Source organism: Amblyraja radiata, chromosome 20, assembly GCF_010909765.2.
Source record: "Amblyraja radiata isolate CabotCenter1 chromosome 20, sAmbRad1.1.pri, whole genome shotgun sequence".
Classification (NCBI taxonomy): domain Eukaryota; kingdom Metazoa; phylum Chordata; class Chondrichthyes; order Rajiformes; family Rajidae; genus Amblyraja; species Amblyraja radiata.
In genome coordinates this window covers 43,655,921-43,674,977 of record NC_045975.1, presented here as the reverse complement: position 1 = coordinate 43,674,977, position 19,057 = coordinate 43,655,921, and the positions used below count along the sequence as shown (strand labels likewise).

General features: G+C 41.0%; 1 protein-coding gene across 1 annotated transcript in view; it reads right to left on the bottom strand.

Moving 5' to 3' along the window:
* rras2 (RAS related 2) overlaps window positions 1-19,057 on the bottom strand; it is a 55,359-nt gene that overhangs the window by 12,114 nt on the left and 24,188 nt on the right. Inside the window, exons 2-3 of the mRNA XM_033038510.1 lie at window positions 3,286-3,373; window positions 891-993 (exon numbers count right to left, since the gene is read on the bottom strand). Coding sequence (XP_032894401.1) covers window positions 891-993; window positions 3,286-3,373 — 191 coding nt within the window. The remainder of the gene's footprint in view (window positions 1-890; window positions 994-3,285; window positions 3,374-19,057) is intronic.

Here is a 19,057-nt window from a genome sequence, read left to right as displayed (position 1 = left end):
ACTGCAACAGTTCATTTGAAATCACAGAATCTACAGATAGTGACTAGGAGGCTATTTTAATAAATACAAACACTCCTTTGAAAACGACACTCAAATTACAAACAATCAAATGCCTTAATGTACGGTTTATAAAAGCTTAAAACAGCTGACAAGCAGGCGATAGGCAATAATGACCATCGTTTCACCGGGAATGCAAGGGCAGAGAATTTCTTGAGTTTCCAAGGCTAAATGCTAGCTGGTGTTTACAATCAGACTATATAGAAAATGTTTATCTGCTGCTTGAAGCCTGGATTGGAAGATTTCACCACAAAAAGTCAGGGACATGGAGAAGCTCTTGTCAAAGGAAAGGCTGACTATTGCATGGGAGTGGGAGAAGAGAGAGATTGAAGATTTAATGGAGGTTTTTGTGGCTTTTTTAAAAAATATCCTGAAAAGTTGACCATTTCTCTTTCCACAGACATAGCTTGATCTGGTGTGTATTCCCAGCATTTTTATTTTTTATTTTATGTTTGTAGCATCTACAATTTATGATTTTCATCATTTGGAATTACATGACTTTACAATAACTTTCAGAACATCACAGCATGAATGAACCCACACGCACAATGACCATAGATTTAAATTTGAGTACCTTCACCTATACTGCAATTGAGCATCACTAGTTAGTGGGGCAAAGATCGTCTGTTCATTGTACTACCTGAAGCATCAAGTAAAACAAACAATAACTTGAAGCAACTTTAATTTGGCACAATATCACCATATAACCTAGGATCCTCTTAAACTATTGAAAGATTTGACAGTAGCTCAATAAATATACTTACAACAAAATACTGAATTTTATAGTCCAAGGAAATTACGTGATTTTTCTCCCATGCAGTGTTTAAACATACCTTCCTCTATCTGTAACAGAGAAGACCAGCAGAAAACCCTCCCCTGTCCTCATGTATTGCTCTCGCATGGCTCCAAACTCTTCTTGTCCTGCAGTGTCCAAAACTAGATGGCACAAGGAAAATTCACAAGAGTGATTAAAGAGGAAAATTCACAAGAGTGATTAAAGAGGAAAATTCACAATAGTGATTAAAAAGCATGCAGCAGGCAAAATACAAAGTGTACGAATTGTAATGATGGATCATTGGCTTGATAAATGATTCCACATCATCACTCCACAGATGCCGATTAACTCACTGAATATTTCCCGCATTGGTTTCTTTCCTAATTTCCAGAATCTGCAGCTTTTTCCTTTTTAAATGAACTGTAATTATCATTAGTTACCACATTTCAATTGTCAAGACAAAATAGGTTTCCTTAATCTTGACCTTAATCAAAAATTGTATGCATTGGGAATGTCTAAGAAAGCAAGTTCTATTATTTTTTTCTAAATAGTAGAAATTTGTGCTATTTTTCAAGAATGTCAAATTAGTAAAAGGAAATGAGCCAAGATGAATTCAAAGTAGCTAATTCTTTGGTACAATAAACACTGGAAGTTAAAGGCATGAATCAAATTACTAATCACAAAATTGGCATCAGTAAACTTCGCTCCATAGATGCTGCTGCACCCGCTGAGTTTCCCCAGCAATTGTGTGTACCAACTGTATGGACAAGTTTGATTTTAACCAGGTGTGGACAAGAGAAACTGCAAATGCTGGAACATTGAGCAAAACTGGTGCTGGAGGACAATTGTGTTGATTGCAGCCTCGGTCATCTCAGTTTGCAGGCCAGATCATTCTGGACACAGCCCAATTTTTGCCAAAGGTAGGGGATTGATTGAGCTTCCTCATCACAACTAACAAGTGCCCAATGGGGCTCTGAGGTATAAGAGGCACAGTGGGGCAACTAATAAAGGGCAGCACTGTGGTGTAGCGGTAGAGTTCCTGCCTTACAGTGTCACCGACTCAGAGTTCAATCCTGACTATGGGTGCTGTCTGTACGGGGTTTGTACGTTCTCCAAGTGACCTGCGTGGGTTTTCTCTGGGATCTCTGGTTTCCTCCCACACTCCAAAGACGTACAGGTTTGTAGGTTAATTGGATTGGTGCCGCACAGTATCTCTAAACTAAACTATTGCCTTTCAGCTCCAGCATCTTAATCTCGATCTCCAAAGGAATTTGAAAGTTCCCACCAGACGCTTTGGTTTCTTCTCTGAACAGTAGGGCACTAATCTTCCAAAGCGTGTAGAATCTGGGGAAAATTGATGGGAATATGGAGAGAATTTGTAGTTGGGGAAATTAGAGGCAAAAAACATATTTCTCTGGGAGCTGGTATAGAGTCAATGGGCCATAATAGCCTTCTCCTTTGACATGAAAATATATATTTTAAGTTAATGGACATTGTAATAAAGGAATTTAATATCACATCAGTCAATGGCTTTTTATTTCAGATAAATAAATATCTCATTTGCTCAGAGATTTAAATTTTGTTATTCAAATAGACAACAGAAAACTTGAAAATTAAGTATACATCAATGAACCAATAATTGAAACATGAAGTACAGCATCACTTCCCCTACTATTTATGTCCCTTTCTGGTTGTTTAATGGAAGAGCAATCCAGCTAGTTCCGGCCCACCAACCTCTCCCCAGGACCTTGAAAAATCTTTAGTATATTCACCAGCTCATCCCTGATTGTTCCTACATCATCCCTCAGCATACACATTGTGTAGACCCTCTTCAACAAGTCAATGTTCCATAATTAACCTCAATGTCCTGAGGCAGAACAGAAATGTCCTTCAGCATATCCTAAATGAATTCAAGGTGCACACGACTGGTAGTTGACAGAGGCGTAGGAAACTGCCTGCTATCAGTCAGCACAGTTTGGTCCCCTGATATTAACATTGTATTCCATTGCAAAGATCATCAGTGTGAAACTGCTAATTGCAGCTTTCAAAGAGAAGAATCCAAAAGATTTTACACGGTCATGGGTAGAGGTTGGTGGAATGGAACCAGCTGGAGCTTGTAACCAGACTGTCAGTTCAGAGACAACCACAGTCCTCTATGTCCATTTAAATGCAAGCAATGGAGGGATATGGACCACATTCAGACAGATGAGATTAATTTAACTTGGCAGCATGTTTGGCGCAGACATTGTGGGCCGAAGGGCCTGTGCTACACTGTTCTATGTTCAATGTTTGTGTACATTAGAGCCTGGATACACTGAAGGACAGCAACTCCAGTTCATTCCAATTAAAGTGATATATGAATGATCAATCAAGGCAGGTCTCAAAGTGATAACTTAAGGATGGCCTTTCCATGAACTGCCCAAAGGACTAAACTCTGATAACAAAATACTTACTATCCAATCTTGCTGCCCTGTCATCAATAACACACTGCTTGGTATAGGAATCTTCAATTGTTGGATCATAATCCGTAACAAAGTAAGACTGCGAAAGAAGAAAGGATTTAGAAAATGTGTTATTTTCACATTCAGAATTCCAACAATCAGCACCCCCACTCACCACCCTTCCCTCCACTCCACACCTCCATTTTACTTTTTGTACATTTTAATTTATCTGATAGAGGTTTGAAGTTTTTGCATCACTCACAACCATGGAATGAGTGCATATTTGGTTGATCCTGCCTTTTACTTTTCATTCTCCACGGTCATGTAATATTGACAACAGTCATCAATTACCAGGCCCATGTTAAGAAGTTTGATGTCTCCTGCTTTCTCTGCTCCTATTTTACAACTATCCCCAAACATCAAGTTGCTTATTCAAAGCGTCAACATGCTTCATCGTCCTACTAATGTGATATGCTCTCTAAAGTTTTTGATGTCCTTTCAAATTTGGTGCACTAAAAATGACAATATATTCTGACTACAACATTGTGGTACAGTTTACAAAGCATCTTGATAAATGTGTCATAAATCCCTAATCAAAGTACAAAGTTCCAAAGCCTTTTTTTTTTTTTTTTTAAATAGCTCGATCCAGTCATATTTATACTTAAATGAGGTGATTACACTTTCACTTCCATTCCTGCAGGACCAGGTCCAAGCCCTCAGTTATAATCCCCAGCACTTACTCCTGCAGCTTGCAAGGCTGATAACTACATACAGGGTGTTACTTTTCCTTTTAAGCTATTTATCATCACAATCTGGGAGAAATTTAGTCAGTGTGATTGAAAATGAATGGATGTTTTCATTAATTTAGACAATTAATTTAATGAATTTGCAAATAAGATGTTTATCATTTTAGCCTGAATGCATTTTCAAAAAGACAAAACACCACAGGATTTTTGCAATGTACCATCTGAATGGCATTCAATTTCTTTCCCTCAAACTGACTGCAATAAATGTATAGCAGTCTATTCAAAGTCTCTCACAAACCTTATCTCAATCATATTCCTATGATGAGCAAAACTGTACATTTTTGTTTACTTTTAAGTTGAGTTTTCAACGTTTTTCCCAATACTGCAGTCAAGTTAAAGACAATTAATATTTCACAGCAAAATGGATGGCAACTGTCTCCTGTATTCTAACCGAGTAACAGCTCGCACCAAATGAATCACAGGAAGGAAACCACACCTTCAGCAATGCCAGAATCAAAAATTGTTATGAAGTCATTAAGTTAAATGCTAGTTTTCAACTTAAATATTTCATGAGATAGACAAGGTCCTTGGGATAGTGACAAATGAACTACATTTTTGATCATACATAAGATTTATTTTTTACTTAGATCTATACAGCCAATATTCCCAATCTCGTAACTGAAAGGCAACAGCCTGTTGCAAAAGCTGCCTTTAATTTAGTCTTCATAAAGATGAGGGAAGCACACACAATTTTGCCAAACATGTTCCACCATCGAAGGATGTAAAGCTTAGTTCGACTAAAAGTAAGTAAGTTTATTGGCCAAGTATTCGCATACAAGGAATTTGCCTTGGTGCTCCGCCCACAAGTAACAACATGACATACAGTGACAGATATCAATGACTCAGAAAACACTAAACATTAATACTAAACACTAAAACATTAATACTAGCACTAAACATTAATAATAATAAAACATTAATGATAAAACACCATTGATCAAGCATTGTGAACCATTGTGAATCAACAAAATACCAACTAATTATGTTAAATCAGTTAATGCAGTCCTCTCTCCTTTCAAACAGTATTGATTAAGTCAAATGAGAAAGAAAACAAATAAAAACGTTTACAACCTGAAATGCCTGTTAGTATTTCTTCACATGCTGCCTAACTGCCCAAGTATTTCCAGCATTGTTTTTATTTAGCTTAATTATACAGGAAGTTCAATATATTCACAATGTCTCTTCAAAATTGTTGAAGCAAATTTCAAATTCTATCAATTTGAGTTGTAGTATCAAGCCATGTGAAATGAACATTGAAGTAAAATAAATCTCAAGTTCAATGCTCGCATCAATCCCTCAAAGCAGTACAACACAATTAAACACAAAAAAATGTCCCTGAAACTGTGATTGTACATCCATTGAACATTGAACACTGGCATGAACAATGAATTCTCCAATTTCAGATAAGCTCCGTCCCTTCTCATCACAGTTTCTCCCTCCCCCCTTCCTTTCCATTCCCCCAGTCAGTCTGTTCCTTGTTTCTCTTCCTCCATGCGCTCATCTTCCAGCCCTCCCTGCTCCGAGACCCCATTCTCCTTCCTTAGTTATCCCTCCTCACCTAAATCCACCAATGACTTGACATTTCTTGCCCCACCGTTCCCCCCACCTCTCCACAACTCCACTTCATTAGTCTGAAGGAGAGTCCTGGCCCGAAACATCATCTGTCCTTTCCCCTCCACAGATGCTGCCTGACCAGCTAGGTTCCTCCAGAAATGCAAACAGCACATTTTATCCAATTTAATTTCTCAAAAGCTTATAACAAAGTCCAGCCAAGTACACAAACAAACAAATGCTGGTTATTTTCAGCAATTCGTTTCTCCCAACCTGGCAATATCATACATCGATCTCCGACCTCAATGGAGAAGGGATTTTTATTTTTCCGTATCGTATCTCCGTCCCCACTGCGGCCTAACATTGGGGAGTGGCACAGCCTTTCCTAGAGACTGTCCCGGCGCTTCAACCACGGGCGCAGCGTGGATTTACCATCGTGGAGCTGGCGATCCCTTTGCCGAGGATCGACTGCGGAGAGCTCCAACCGTGGGCCTGTTGACTTTAACATCGTGGAGCCCGGGGTCCCTGGTTAGAGACCGATTCGTGAGCTCTAAACCGCGGAGAGCTTCGACCGTTCCGACGCGGGAGTTTTGATCACCCTGAAGAGAGGGCTTCGGATCGCCGGCTGCGAGAGTTTTGATGGCCCCGACTGCGGATGGTTCGACAACCCTGACCGCGGGAGAATTGGGCTTTATTATCTTCCATCACAGTGAGGAATGTGGGGAGCCGATGTGGTGGATGTTTATGTTCACTTTTATTTTATGTGGCTGTGTGTCTTGTTGCTTTTCACTTAGTATGGCTGGATGGTAACTGAAATTTCACTGTACCACTGTGACAGTAAAATGACCTTTAAGATTGTATTAATTTGTCTTTAAGCCTTTGAAGACATAAGGTCAATTGCAAACACATGCTAATGTTCCTTTTGGTATAGCATCCATTTAAAATTAAAAGTGGAACATATTAGTATTCCAAGAATCGTGGCGACTCTGCGTGCTGGTCTTAGAAGACGATCTTCTATCATACATCAACAGCATCAAAAACGTAGGCCCAAAATAAAGTGAAATGATCAAAACAAAATACATGTCTAACTTCAAGCAAAGCTTGGAATCAAACCAGCATCTTGCACAATTCAAGCACAACTATTATGTAACACATCCTAAAGCACATTGATTAAAACAACTGGTATGGACCAGTTACACACTGTCCATACCATGTCTTTGAGCCAACTACTGTGACAACTGCTTGACAGCTGGCTCATTCCACACCAGCATTGTACTGACTCAATAGTCAAGACCAGTAGTGGGTAAATGGTAATAACTTTCAATCCGCCATGGCATTCATTTGCAATTTATGGGCTTTTTTAAGCAATGCATTTTCAAACTATTCTTTATGCTCATACTCATAGAACATATGACATCTCTCATCTTTACAAACGGAATTAATTCAGTTGGCACAAGGTACTCAGCAGTCAGCATAATTCCCTTCTTGCCAACAGCAGAATAGATTTAGGTGCCACTTTTGCTGCTCTGTTAACACAAACAGTGCAGTGCTATGTAACTATAAAAAAACTGCAAAACTCAAATTTAATTAGTAACCATATTAAGAAGAATTTTCAGTTTTTTCCTGCAACAGACCAGTTTCATAACCCTACTTGGCTAAATACTGGAATTTCTGCAGTGTGATTGCAAATTGGAAGAGTAACATGAAAATGTTTTCGAACAACCTGCCACCAAAAGAATGTTATTAAACTAACCACATCCTGGTACATACACTGCTTGCAATGCATCGACTGCACAAACAACATGGAGAAATATCCAAACTGAAGAGAAGGTTATGAAAACTCTAAGAAACAGTTAATAAGCGAAACATTTGTCACTTTCCTCTTTACTTCTTCTTGCGAATGAAACATAAACCAAAGGAATAGTTAGATCTCAAGCCGGGTGTTGAGCAGCCAGGTTGTTGTCTCTGCGTCCTCTTAACTGAAACTTCCAAAAGAATTTTGCCTCACAAAAGAAAACCTAAATGAAAACATCCATGCAATTTATTTAAGCAAATCTAAACCACAATGTGATCAGAGAGTGAAAGCAGCTATACATCCATGTTCAACAGAAGCAGAAATACACAAAGAAATGTAAAGGAATCACTCAAATCTCATTTTCAGATTCCTGTACATGGAAAACAATTTTCTGAAGTTAGAAATATAAAATGGCCACTTTTAGTTCCCACCAGGGGTGCCACACAACTGCCAGCCCCACCAACAGTCTGTCTGTTTTTTCGTCTTTTTAAATTTTTTTTAGTGTGTGTTAAAAGTTTGTGTAAATGTTCTCCGGTTTGTTTTATGTGGGGGGTAGGGGTAAACTTATTTTCAGTTTCTTACCATGCCAGAGATGCGATTGTTTTCCAGGTCGCATCTTTGGCCGATCAGCGGCCTACCATCAATGGAGCTGGAGGTCTCCTCGGACTGACTTGAGCCCCACCACGGGTCGTGGATGTAACATCGAAGCTGATCCCCTGCCTGGGATCGTTCCAACCGCGGCCTGCGGACTTACCATCAAGAGCTCGCAGTCTCGGAAGAGGCTAATCAACTCCAACTGGTTGAGGCTCCAACTGGAGGCTCGACCAGCCCCGACCCAGGGTCCGATCGCCGGTGCGGGGAGCTGACATCCCCCAGATGCAGGAGCTGATCGTACTGATGCGGAGGGCCCAAACGGCGCAGGCTACGAGAATCAAGATCGTCCCAGAGGGCTAGAGGCCCCCGACCGCAGGAGAACATAGAAGGGAAGAGAATTGAACGTTTTTTCGCCTTCCATCACAGTGCGGAATGTGGAGGAGTCACTGTGGTGGATGTTTATGTTAAAATGTATTTTGTGTGTTCTATTGCTTTTTATTTGTATGACTGACTTGGCAAATGAAATTCCTCCTATGTTGCAAAACATACTTGGCTAATAAAGTATTATTGTGATAGTGATATTTCAATATTTAAAGAACAAATCAGTGCATTATGCTCTTCCAAAGTAGTGAATATTTTTAAGATAATACTGTGTCAGCAGATGACAGGGATTAAGTGATCTCTACAAATCCACCATAAACTGAAATGATAACCATAATTCTCTTTGGCAACTCGGCCAGGTGATGGTGGTTAGGGGTGCGGAAGGGGCGTATTGGGACGGGGTTGGGTTGCAAGGGCAATAAGAATGGATATCCCTCTCAATGTCCATATTTTATTCAGGCACTTTCAAGCAACAAAAAATATTAAACTGACATGGAGACAAGATGCTGGAATCATGAGCAAAAAGCAAATTACTGTGACTCTTTATCAGTCTTAATGGTCCCGACTCAAATATTTCCATAGATGCATTTGACCCGCTGTGTTCCACCTGTACTTTGTGCTTAGCTATATAACTAACAAATTATGTAGAGCAAAGATGATTGAAAAATGCACCAAACAGGATCAAGAAGTTAGATTTGCCTAAGAATCACCTCTATGGATTGTAGCCATGCATCTGAGCAGTGCACTGGGAGAAAGGGCAACCACCAAGGAGTGAAACTGCAAGGATGCTGACTACACAGAGTTTTGCAGCCAAATATGAAGATTTCATATACCAACTTGATTAGGGTTTTCATCATGGCCATATCCACCAAGGTATTAAGAATTATTTGTCAGTGCTGCAAAGCAACCAAGGTAACGGAGAAAACTAGGCAACTTGGAAAAGTTCACCTAATCAAAGTCATAACAAAATGTAAAATTTCAAAGGTTTTCAATGGATTACACCAAAATGTAGAAAAATAAAAACAAAATTCAGAATAGAAGATAGGAGGATGAACATAGTACATTAGCAAATTAACTGTGTTTCCGTTGGCTAAATAGCAGAGTGCAAACATTTCAATGGAAAATCCAGGCCGAGAACACAAAAGGATAGAGGAGAGGCAGAAGTGGGTTTTAATTGTAGGAATGTGACGGTATATTTGCACAAATTTATTTTCAGTGCCAGGAGATTGATTAATTAAGACTTAACATACCACGACAAAAACAAAAACACTTACACCTGCATGGACACACTCAAATATTTTCTGGCAAATTAAGTGAGAATTCACTTTCAGCTTAAGTTAAACAAATTGTTTGTTTTTTAACCTTTTGGTACTAATAACAAGTGACTTATGATTCAGTAATTTTGTACAAGCAATTTGAATAGGGATGCATTCAATACTTTCCCATGCAAACCCAAAAGGACATGCAATCAAGAACAAAACATGTCAACAATTTATTTTTTAAACTATAAGCACAAGGTTGCCATTCACACATTTGCGGTGCCAAGTTACAAAGAAATTCTCACAGGAGAGAGAGAGAGAGAGAGAGAGATCAATTCACAACTTAAAGAATGGCATTTACAACTACGCTAAAATGTCTTGGCTGTTTTATATCAAAAACAAGATCACAAGAGAATGATCCAAACATAACAAACCCACATCCAAATACATGACTAAATACTGTAGCAAATGTCCATTTCAGCTGACTAAATAACTTCTGCACAGACCAGATGCAACCATTTAAGTTGTTTAAAAACTGGAAGCACTGAGATGAGCATCAAATGCGTATTACTTTACATTGCTACCAGAATGTCACAGTAATGATCGATAAGGAAACAAGACTGGAAGGGGGAAGAGAGCAAATTAGAAGTAGTGAAAAATTAGTTTAAACCGTTTATCCACTTCCACAAGTGTGAGCTACTATTCATGTCCTTTATCACTCAAATGAGCCGACTTTAGCAGTGTCTTAAACTTGTAATGTCTCTAAATTCATGTGATTGAAGCTTCGTGCATTGTACCACAGCAATTAAGTTAATAATGTTGTCTTCATAAAAGATTTCAATAATGGTTGTGAAAATAAAGTCTTTTAAGGGGTCGGTTCTGGAGCCTCTTCACGTCACATATTAATGATTTGGATGAGGGGATTGAAGGCTTTATGGCTACGTTTGCGGATGATACGCAGATCGATGGAGGAGCAGGTAATGTGGAGAAAGCAGGGACTCTGCAGAGGGACTTGGACAGGTTGGGAGAGTGGGCTGAGAAGTAGTAGATGGAATACTGCGTAGTAAAGTGTGGAGTCATGCATTTTGGTAATAGGAGTAAATTTTCTCGTAGACTATTTCCTAAATGGGGAGAGAATTCAGAAATACAAAGGGACTCGGGAGGATTCCCAAAAAGTTTGTTTGCAAGTCGAATCGGTAGTAAGGGAGGCAAATGCAATGCTAGCATTTATTTCGAGAGGACTGGAACAAAAACAGGGATGTAATGCTAAGGCTTTTCAAGGCACTGGTCAGACCACATTTGGAGTACTGTGAGCAATTTTGGGCCCCATTTCTGAGGAAGGATGTGCTGGCACTGGAGAGGGTCCAAAGGAGGTTTACGAGAATGATCCCTGGAATGAGTGGGTTAACATATGATGAGCTTTTGATGGCACTGGGTCTCTAATCGCCAGAGTTTAGAATGATGAGGGTGGAACCTCATTGGAGCTTACCAAATAGTGAAAGGCTTGGATAGAGTGGATGTGGAGAGAATGTTTCCACTAGTGGGAGAGTCTAGGACCAGAAGTCAGTCTCAGACTTAAAGGATGTTCCTTCAGGAAGAAGATAAGGAGGACTTTCTTTAGTCAGAGGGTGATGAATGTGTGGAATTCATTGCCACAGATGGCTGCGGAGGTCAAGTCAATTGATATTTTTAAAGATAGATACAGTGCATTCAGAAAGTATTCAGACCCCTTCACTTTTCCACATTTTGTTACGTTACAGCCTTATTCTAAACCTAAAATGGATTAAAAAAAATTTATTTTTATCATCAATCTACACATAATACCCCATAATTAAAAAAGCGAAAACAGGTGTCTCGAAATTTTTGTAAAGTAATTAAAAATAAATAACTGAAATATCACATTTGCATAAGTATTCAGATGCTTTACGCAGTACTTTGTTGAGGCACCTTTGGCAGCGATAACAGCCTCAAGTCTTCTTGGGTATGATGCTACAAGCTTGGCACACCTGTATTTGGATAATTTCTCCCATTCTTCTCTGCAGATCCTCTCAAGCTCTGTCAGGTTGGATGGGGAGCATCGATGCACAGCTATTCTCAGGTCCCTCCAGAGATGTTCAATTGGGTCACTCAAGGACATTGACAGAACTTGTCACGAAGACACTCCTGCATTCTCTTGGATGTGTGCTTAGGGTCATTGTCCTGTTGGAAGGTGAATCTCTGCCCCAGTCTGAGGTCCAGAACGCTCTGGAGCAGGTTTTCATCAAGGATCTCTCTGTACTTTGCTCCGTTCATCTTTCCCTCGATCCTGACTAGTCTCCCAGTTCCTGCCGCTGAAAAACATCCCCTCAGCATGATGCTGTCATCACCATGCTTCACCGTAGGTATAGTATTGGCCAGGTGATGAGCAGTGCCTCGTTTTCTCTCGACGTGACACTTGGCATTCTGGCCAAAGAGTTCAATCTTGGTTTCATCAGACCAGAGAATCTTGTTTCTCATGCCTTTTGGCAAACTGCAAGCGGGCTGTTATATGCCTTTTACTGAGGAGTGGCTTCCGTCTGGCCACTCTACCATAAAGTCCAGATTGGTGGAGTGCTGCAGATATAGTCGTCCTTCTGGAAGGTTCTCCCATCTCCACAGAGGAACTCTGGTGCTCTATCAGAGTGATCTCCCTGACCAAGGCCCTTCTCCCCCGATTGCTCAGTTTGGCCGGGCAGCAGGCTCTAAGAGTCCTGGTGATTCCAAAGTTCTTCGATTTAAGAATGACGGAGGCCACTATGCTCTTCGGGACCTGCAATGCTGCATAAATTGTTTTATACCCTTCCCCAGATCTGTGCCTCAACACAATCCTGTCTCGGAGGTCTACAGACAACTCCTTCGTCTTCATGGCTTGTTTTTTGCTCCGACATGCACTGTCAACTGTGGGACCTTATATAGACAGGTGTGTGCCTTTCCAAAACATGTCCAATCAATTTAATTTACCACTGGTGGACTCCAACCAAGTTGTAGAAACATCTCATGGATAATCAATGGAAACGGGATGAACCTAAGCTCAATTTTGAGTGTCATAGCAAAGGGTCTGAATACTTATGTAAATGTGATATTTCAATTATTTCTTTTTAATTACTTTGCTAAACACCTGTTTTCGCTTTTTTATTATGGGGTATTGTGTGTAGATTGATGATAAAAAAAAGAATTTAATCCATTTTAGAATAAGGCTGTAACGTAACAAAATGTGGAAAAAGTGAACGGGTCTGAATACTTTCTGAATGCACTGCAGATTCTTGATTAGTACGGGTGTCAGGGGTAATGGGGAGAAGGCGTTCCCCCATTATGTGGAAAGGATAGTTTGTTATGGGGAAGCTGACAGTATGACAAAGGCCTCTTTAACAAAACCCAGCCCAAGCATTTAGCTTGGAGTCATTGGCAGTTCCCTTCATCGAATTCAAACATCTCAAAATTTGAAGAAATCATCTTTACTCAGCTTCCCCAGCGCCCTCTCCCATCCCCACCCACCAGTTCAATAGCAAGGCAACTCGAAAATAGCATGAGAGATACATGGCCTCCAAAAAAAATCAAATTAAAAGTCTATTTAAAGCCTATATTCCAAAGAGTTCAGTAAAAGAGTGGGACAAACTTCACCAAAAGAGAGGGGATACCAATAAAATATTCCCTATACGTATACAAATCGCACAACTTTGGTAATTTAAAACAGCACAATTAAAAGAGAAATGACATTTAGTTATCTATAATTGGAGGTTTTAAAGAACAATTGCTTCTGATAATAAAAGGCACAAAGTGCTGGAGTAACTCAGCAGGTCAGGCAACATCTCTAGTGAACATGGAAAGGTGACGTTTCAGATCAGGACCCTTCTTCAGCCATGAAATTTTTTAAAGGAACCATGTAAAGAAAGTGTAAACAACATTTCAAGCAGGAATAAAATATAAAGATGCAAGAAAGTACAGATGCTGAAATCTTGAACAAACCACAAAGTGCTGGAGGAATCCAGCATTGTTGGCAGCATCTGTGGAGCAGGCACGTGCCATCAGGGTAGGCAAGGTAGGCACTGCCTACCCTAAAAAATTATGAAATGGCAATTATTAAATATAAATAGTAACGGCATGGGAGAAGTATGCCTATCTAAGAGATCGATCTCCTAGGTAGACATAATTCTCCATGCCTTTCATCCGCGGCACTTGTAACACGCGAAGGTCTGTGCAGTTCACATTGCCGTCAGCGCTGCTTCAAGCCGTCAATTTCAAGGGGAGATGAAGGCAGCTGAAATTCTGTCTTTGCAGTACTGCGCATGCACAGCAGCCTACTCCGCATGTGCAGCACGGGTTTCTTGGCGGGTTTTTCAAATATGGATTGTAATTATTTTATGAGTATCTTGGGAAACAAAGAGTGAAGAATGGAGTTTGTGTACCCATAACGTGGTAAGTACATTTCTTGGTGCTTTATGTTTTTAAATACCATATTTCCCGGGGTGGGGAGAGCTCCTTTCAGTGTTTGGGGAGTCTGGCCAGGGGTAAAGTTGCTGGGAGGGCAGGAGCGTTGTGAAGGAGGGGATCGGGGCCAGTAAACCACTTGCGACGCTCTGGGCCCGGAGCCACCGCATTGTGGCCGGGGAGTGAATTAGCCTGGGTGGCTGTGAGTGGCCGCCGGACCGGACAGCCCCTTCTGCTGGTCCCCGCTCACCTCTGGCAGTGCTCTACGTCTGAAAACCTCTCTCCTGCCGCTCGCCGGCCTCACTCATGTCAGCCGCTTCCCGCAAAATCCTTAAATTCCGACAGCGCGCTCAAGGAACCAATTGAGGAAATAGGCAACATTTCGGGTCGAGACCCTTCTACAGACTGAAGGGTCAGTCTGAAGAAGGGTTGACCCGAAACTTTGCCTATTTCCTTCGCTCCATAAATGCTGCCTCACCCGCTGATTTTCTCCAGCATTTTTGTCTACATCAGTTCAACTTCTGTTTATGCACACGGCTATATTTTCACCAGACAGATGGAACATCCAGAACACGAGGGAGTCCAGATAGAGGCCTGCAGAGAGAGAACTGGGTGGCACGGTGGTGCAGCGGTAGAGTTGCTGCCTTACAGCCCCAGAGACCCGGGTTCAATCCTGACTACAGGTGCTGTCTGTATGGAGTTTGTGTATGTTCTCATTGTGATCACATGGGTTTTCTCCAGAAGGCTGGCAATGGATATTTTTAAAGCAGACTGATAGATTCTTGATTAGTGCTGGTGTCAACATGGGCGGAAATCCCGGGGGGGGGGGTGGGGGGGACGACACATCCCCTCCATGTTTTGAGAGGTGGGGGACAAACCTCCCCATGTTTTGTAATCAGGACTTTGAAATTTGGTGGAAAAAAAAAATCTATTCAAAATCTCCACTTTCCGCGAGACAGTGGGGGTGGGGGGAACATGATGATTCAGCATGATGATTGGGGGAGGGAGGTGTCGATCAGAGGCGGAAGTAGGGGGGTGGGACTGAGGATAGAGCGCAGTGATTGGAGGAGGGAGACGTCCTGGTAGACAAAGACCATCGAGCGGAGCTGGAATCGGCCCGTTCGCGGGCCTTTCATCCCCCGGCGTGGCTTAAAATCGGCCGCGGGATCTTCCATCGCCCCGCTGTCAAATTGCTTCGTCGAGGCGATCGAGGCTCCCGATGTGAAGCCCCCGCCGGGCGATGGAAGATCCCGCAGCTGGTTTTAAGCCGCCCCGGGCTATGAAAGACCCCGTGAACGGGCCGATTCAAGCCCCACGATTCAGAGCGGATGAAGGTGTTGTTGCTGGAGTTCGCAGTCGGTCACCAACCAGGTCAGCTCCCGATGTTACCATCCACAAGGCCCACGATCCTCACGCGCGTGCTGCCACCCCAAAAAAAAAATAATAATAAGTGTCCCCCCCCCCATGCTTTGATAGCGATTTCCGCCCCTGGGTGTCAGGGGTTACGGAGAGAAGGTGAGAGAATGGTGTTAAGAGGGAAAGATAGATCAGCCATGAGTAAATGGCGGAGTAGACTTGATGGGCCGAATGTCCTAATTCTGCTGCTACTACTTATGAACATGAACTTTTATATCATTCCCTATTTGGTGAATTTGTCCCATCTTTTCGCCGATTAGCTCACCAATGGAGAGGTGCTGTTGCCCTCTCGCGACAAGTTTCTCTTTTACTCCACGACTCTCTTAACATCACAACTCATTTTAGTGCCCACCTCCTTTCCTCCAACAGTGTTTTATTTTCCCTACTGTTAATTGCCTTTGAGCAGAGTGTTTTCCTTGACCATTTTGGAGGGAAATGAAGAAATGCTAGTGAGAAGAGATTCAGCAGGATACTGGTGGAAATGGAGGTGTAGTTGAAAGAAGAGATTAGGTGGACAGAGTTTGTTTTCCCTGGAGCCAAAGAAGCTGAGGCGTAAAAGCTGATGGAGATATATGAAATGGACAGGCATAGATGGGGAAGATAGCCATATAATCTTCCCCCCCCCCCCCCCCCCCAGGAAGTATCAAAAACAAAAATGCAGTGGTTTAATGTGAGAGAAAGGCGGTTTAAGAGTTCTGAAGTGCAAGTTTATTTCAAGGAGAGTGGTTATATTTGGAGTCATTCCGAAGAAGAGGGAGTTAGATACAAGTACTACATTTAAGAGACATTTAGGAAGGTACTTAAATAGGCAATGCATGAAGGCTACATTCAACATGCAGGTAAATGGAACCATTGTAGTGGGCAAAAGGTTTGGCATTACACAATGGGTCAAAGGCCCCACTTCTGCGCAATGCACCTCAATGATTCTACTAATTATTGTTTTTTAAAACAAAAGTGTGGGCTCAAATAAGGCTGTCAGCAAGTTCTTGCAAGAGAATGTCATTTGCACAATTAAAAAATAGATATAGGGTAGGAAATCTAATTTTAATAAGATTGGCAGCAATCAAAAAATGATCACATTGTCCAGGTGGAAGGCATCCAGTTCGAACAAAATATCGATGGAAATATTTTTTGCTGCAATCTCTCAATCTGTTTCAGGTGGGAGCTTTGTGCTGAGAACTGCAAGCCTGGGTGGTTTTTTTCCCCCATGATCGGTAACAAAATTGACTGAAATTTAGGACAAAAAGGTTAATAAATGACACCAAGCACTAATCTAAATTCAGATCTTGTCTGACAAGCTTGAGTGCTTTAAGTACATAGCGTTGGCGAGGGCTGATATCATATGTGTACAGCAAAAAACAAAATCACGTAACGTGCAACACAACAGACTTGTTAGAAAAATTTATGTCCACATAATTAGTCAGTGACATGGCAGATCAGATGACCAAATAATAAATGTTAAGATTGCGAGTCAGTGTACAGATGTATCCCGTGCCAAGGCATTATAAATACAACTTGTACTTGCTCTTAATCACGATAATCTTCAAATTTGAACAATGTCTGCAGAGAACATAAAAAAACAGATCTAACCAGTTGCAACTGTACAGATTTAAGGAGAATGCATTAAAATGGTATGGGTGACATGGCAGAAGGAATTTAAATGCAGAGAAGCAATAATCATCAAAGAGCTAAACTGGATGTTGCCAATGGTGTCAGAGGCCTAATTAGGGACAGTCAGCATGGCTTGTTGTGTGATAAACTAAACCGTCTTTTCTTTTTCCTCCTTGTGCTTCTGTGACCTATTCATAAAGACGATTCAAAATCTTCTTGCTACCACGTTCCGATCCCACCTTCCCATCTGGGCAAGTACAGGTGTTCCAAATGTCTTATATTTGTTCGTGACTGGGTATAATTGATAGTAGTCAAAAATGCTGGAGAAACTCAGCGGGTGAGAGAGCATCTAAGGAGCAAAGGAATAGGTGATGTTTCGGGTCGAGACCCTTCTTCAGACTGATTGATACATCATGTTCCTGTCCTCAACTTTAAGAGAAAGATACCAAAGGCTGTTGACTTCCTTTTGGGTAAAACTATGGAGTTGGAATATTTATTTAAAAACGTATTTGCTCTCCCTCTCCTATACGCCTCTATAAGATGGCAGTGGCTTAATCTGGCCTTAAACATCTTCTACCAGAAGATCTTTAGATTTTTATTCCCAGCCCCCCAACTCCCCAATGTGTAACCTTGTTGTTTTCAAATAAATGTACACCTCACACATAGCCATGTGAACATTTATTTTCCAAATGCATCCATTAAGCAAGTTTAATATTTTCTTTTTGCAGCAATCTGCTGTGCTACCTATCCAAATAACCCCATCCCCACCATCCGTAAATTCAGTAGTTACAGTGCCCTCCATAATGTTTGGGACATAGACCCATCATTTATTTATTTACCTCCATACCACAATTTGAGATTTGTAATAGAAAAAAAATAACATGTGGTTAAGGAGCACATTGTCAGATTGTATTATAGGCCATTTTTATACATTTTGGTTTCACCATGTAGAAATTACAGCTGTGTTTATACATAGTCGCCCCCCCCCCCCCCCCCCATTTCAGGGAACCATAATGTTTGGGACACATTGCTTCACAGGTGAGCTCTCAGCACCTAGTCTTTCTTCCAGTCTTTCCAACACCTTTGGAAACTTTTATAGCTGTTTATCAACATGAGGATCAAAGTTGTGCCATTGAAAGTCAAATAAGCCATTATGAGACTGAGAACCAAGAATAAAACTGTTAGAGACATCAGCCAAACCTTAGGCTTACCAAAATCAACTGTTTGGAACATCATTAAGAGAGCACTGGTGAGCTTACGAATCGCAAAGGGACTGGCAGGCCAAGGAAGACCTCCACAGCTGTTGACAGAAGAATTCTCTCTATAATAAAGAAAAATCCCCAAACACCTGTCGAACAGATCAGAAGCACTCTTCAGGAGTCAGGTGTGGATTTGTCAATGACCACTGTTATTGTGGTGCCCTGAAATGGGAGGACTTTGTATAAAAACTGCTGTAATTTCTACATGGTGAAACCAAAATGTATAAAAATGGCCTTAAATAAAATCTGACAATGTGCATTTTAACCACATGTGATTTTTTTTCTATTACAAATCTCAAATTGTGGAGTACAGAGGCAAATAAATAAATGATGGGTCTTTGTCCCAAACATTATGGAGGGCACTGTATGTGCTAGGTTTGAATTCTACAATAAATTGCAGACAGTGGCGCTACTCAACAAAAACCATAAAGCTCCACTAAAGCAACTGGATTATGGACTTTAGAAACAGAGGCAGAATACATGAGCAAGATAAATATGCAGAACATTTATATATCAATTATGCTTCAGCAACAGTGATCAATCCTGGGAACCAAATGTTAAAAAGGGCTACAAAATGGCAGAGCAGATTTATGAGAAAGACATCAAGATTGGTAGTTAAACCAGACAAACAGATTATTATTCTTCAAGGAAGAAAGATTAACCAAA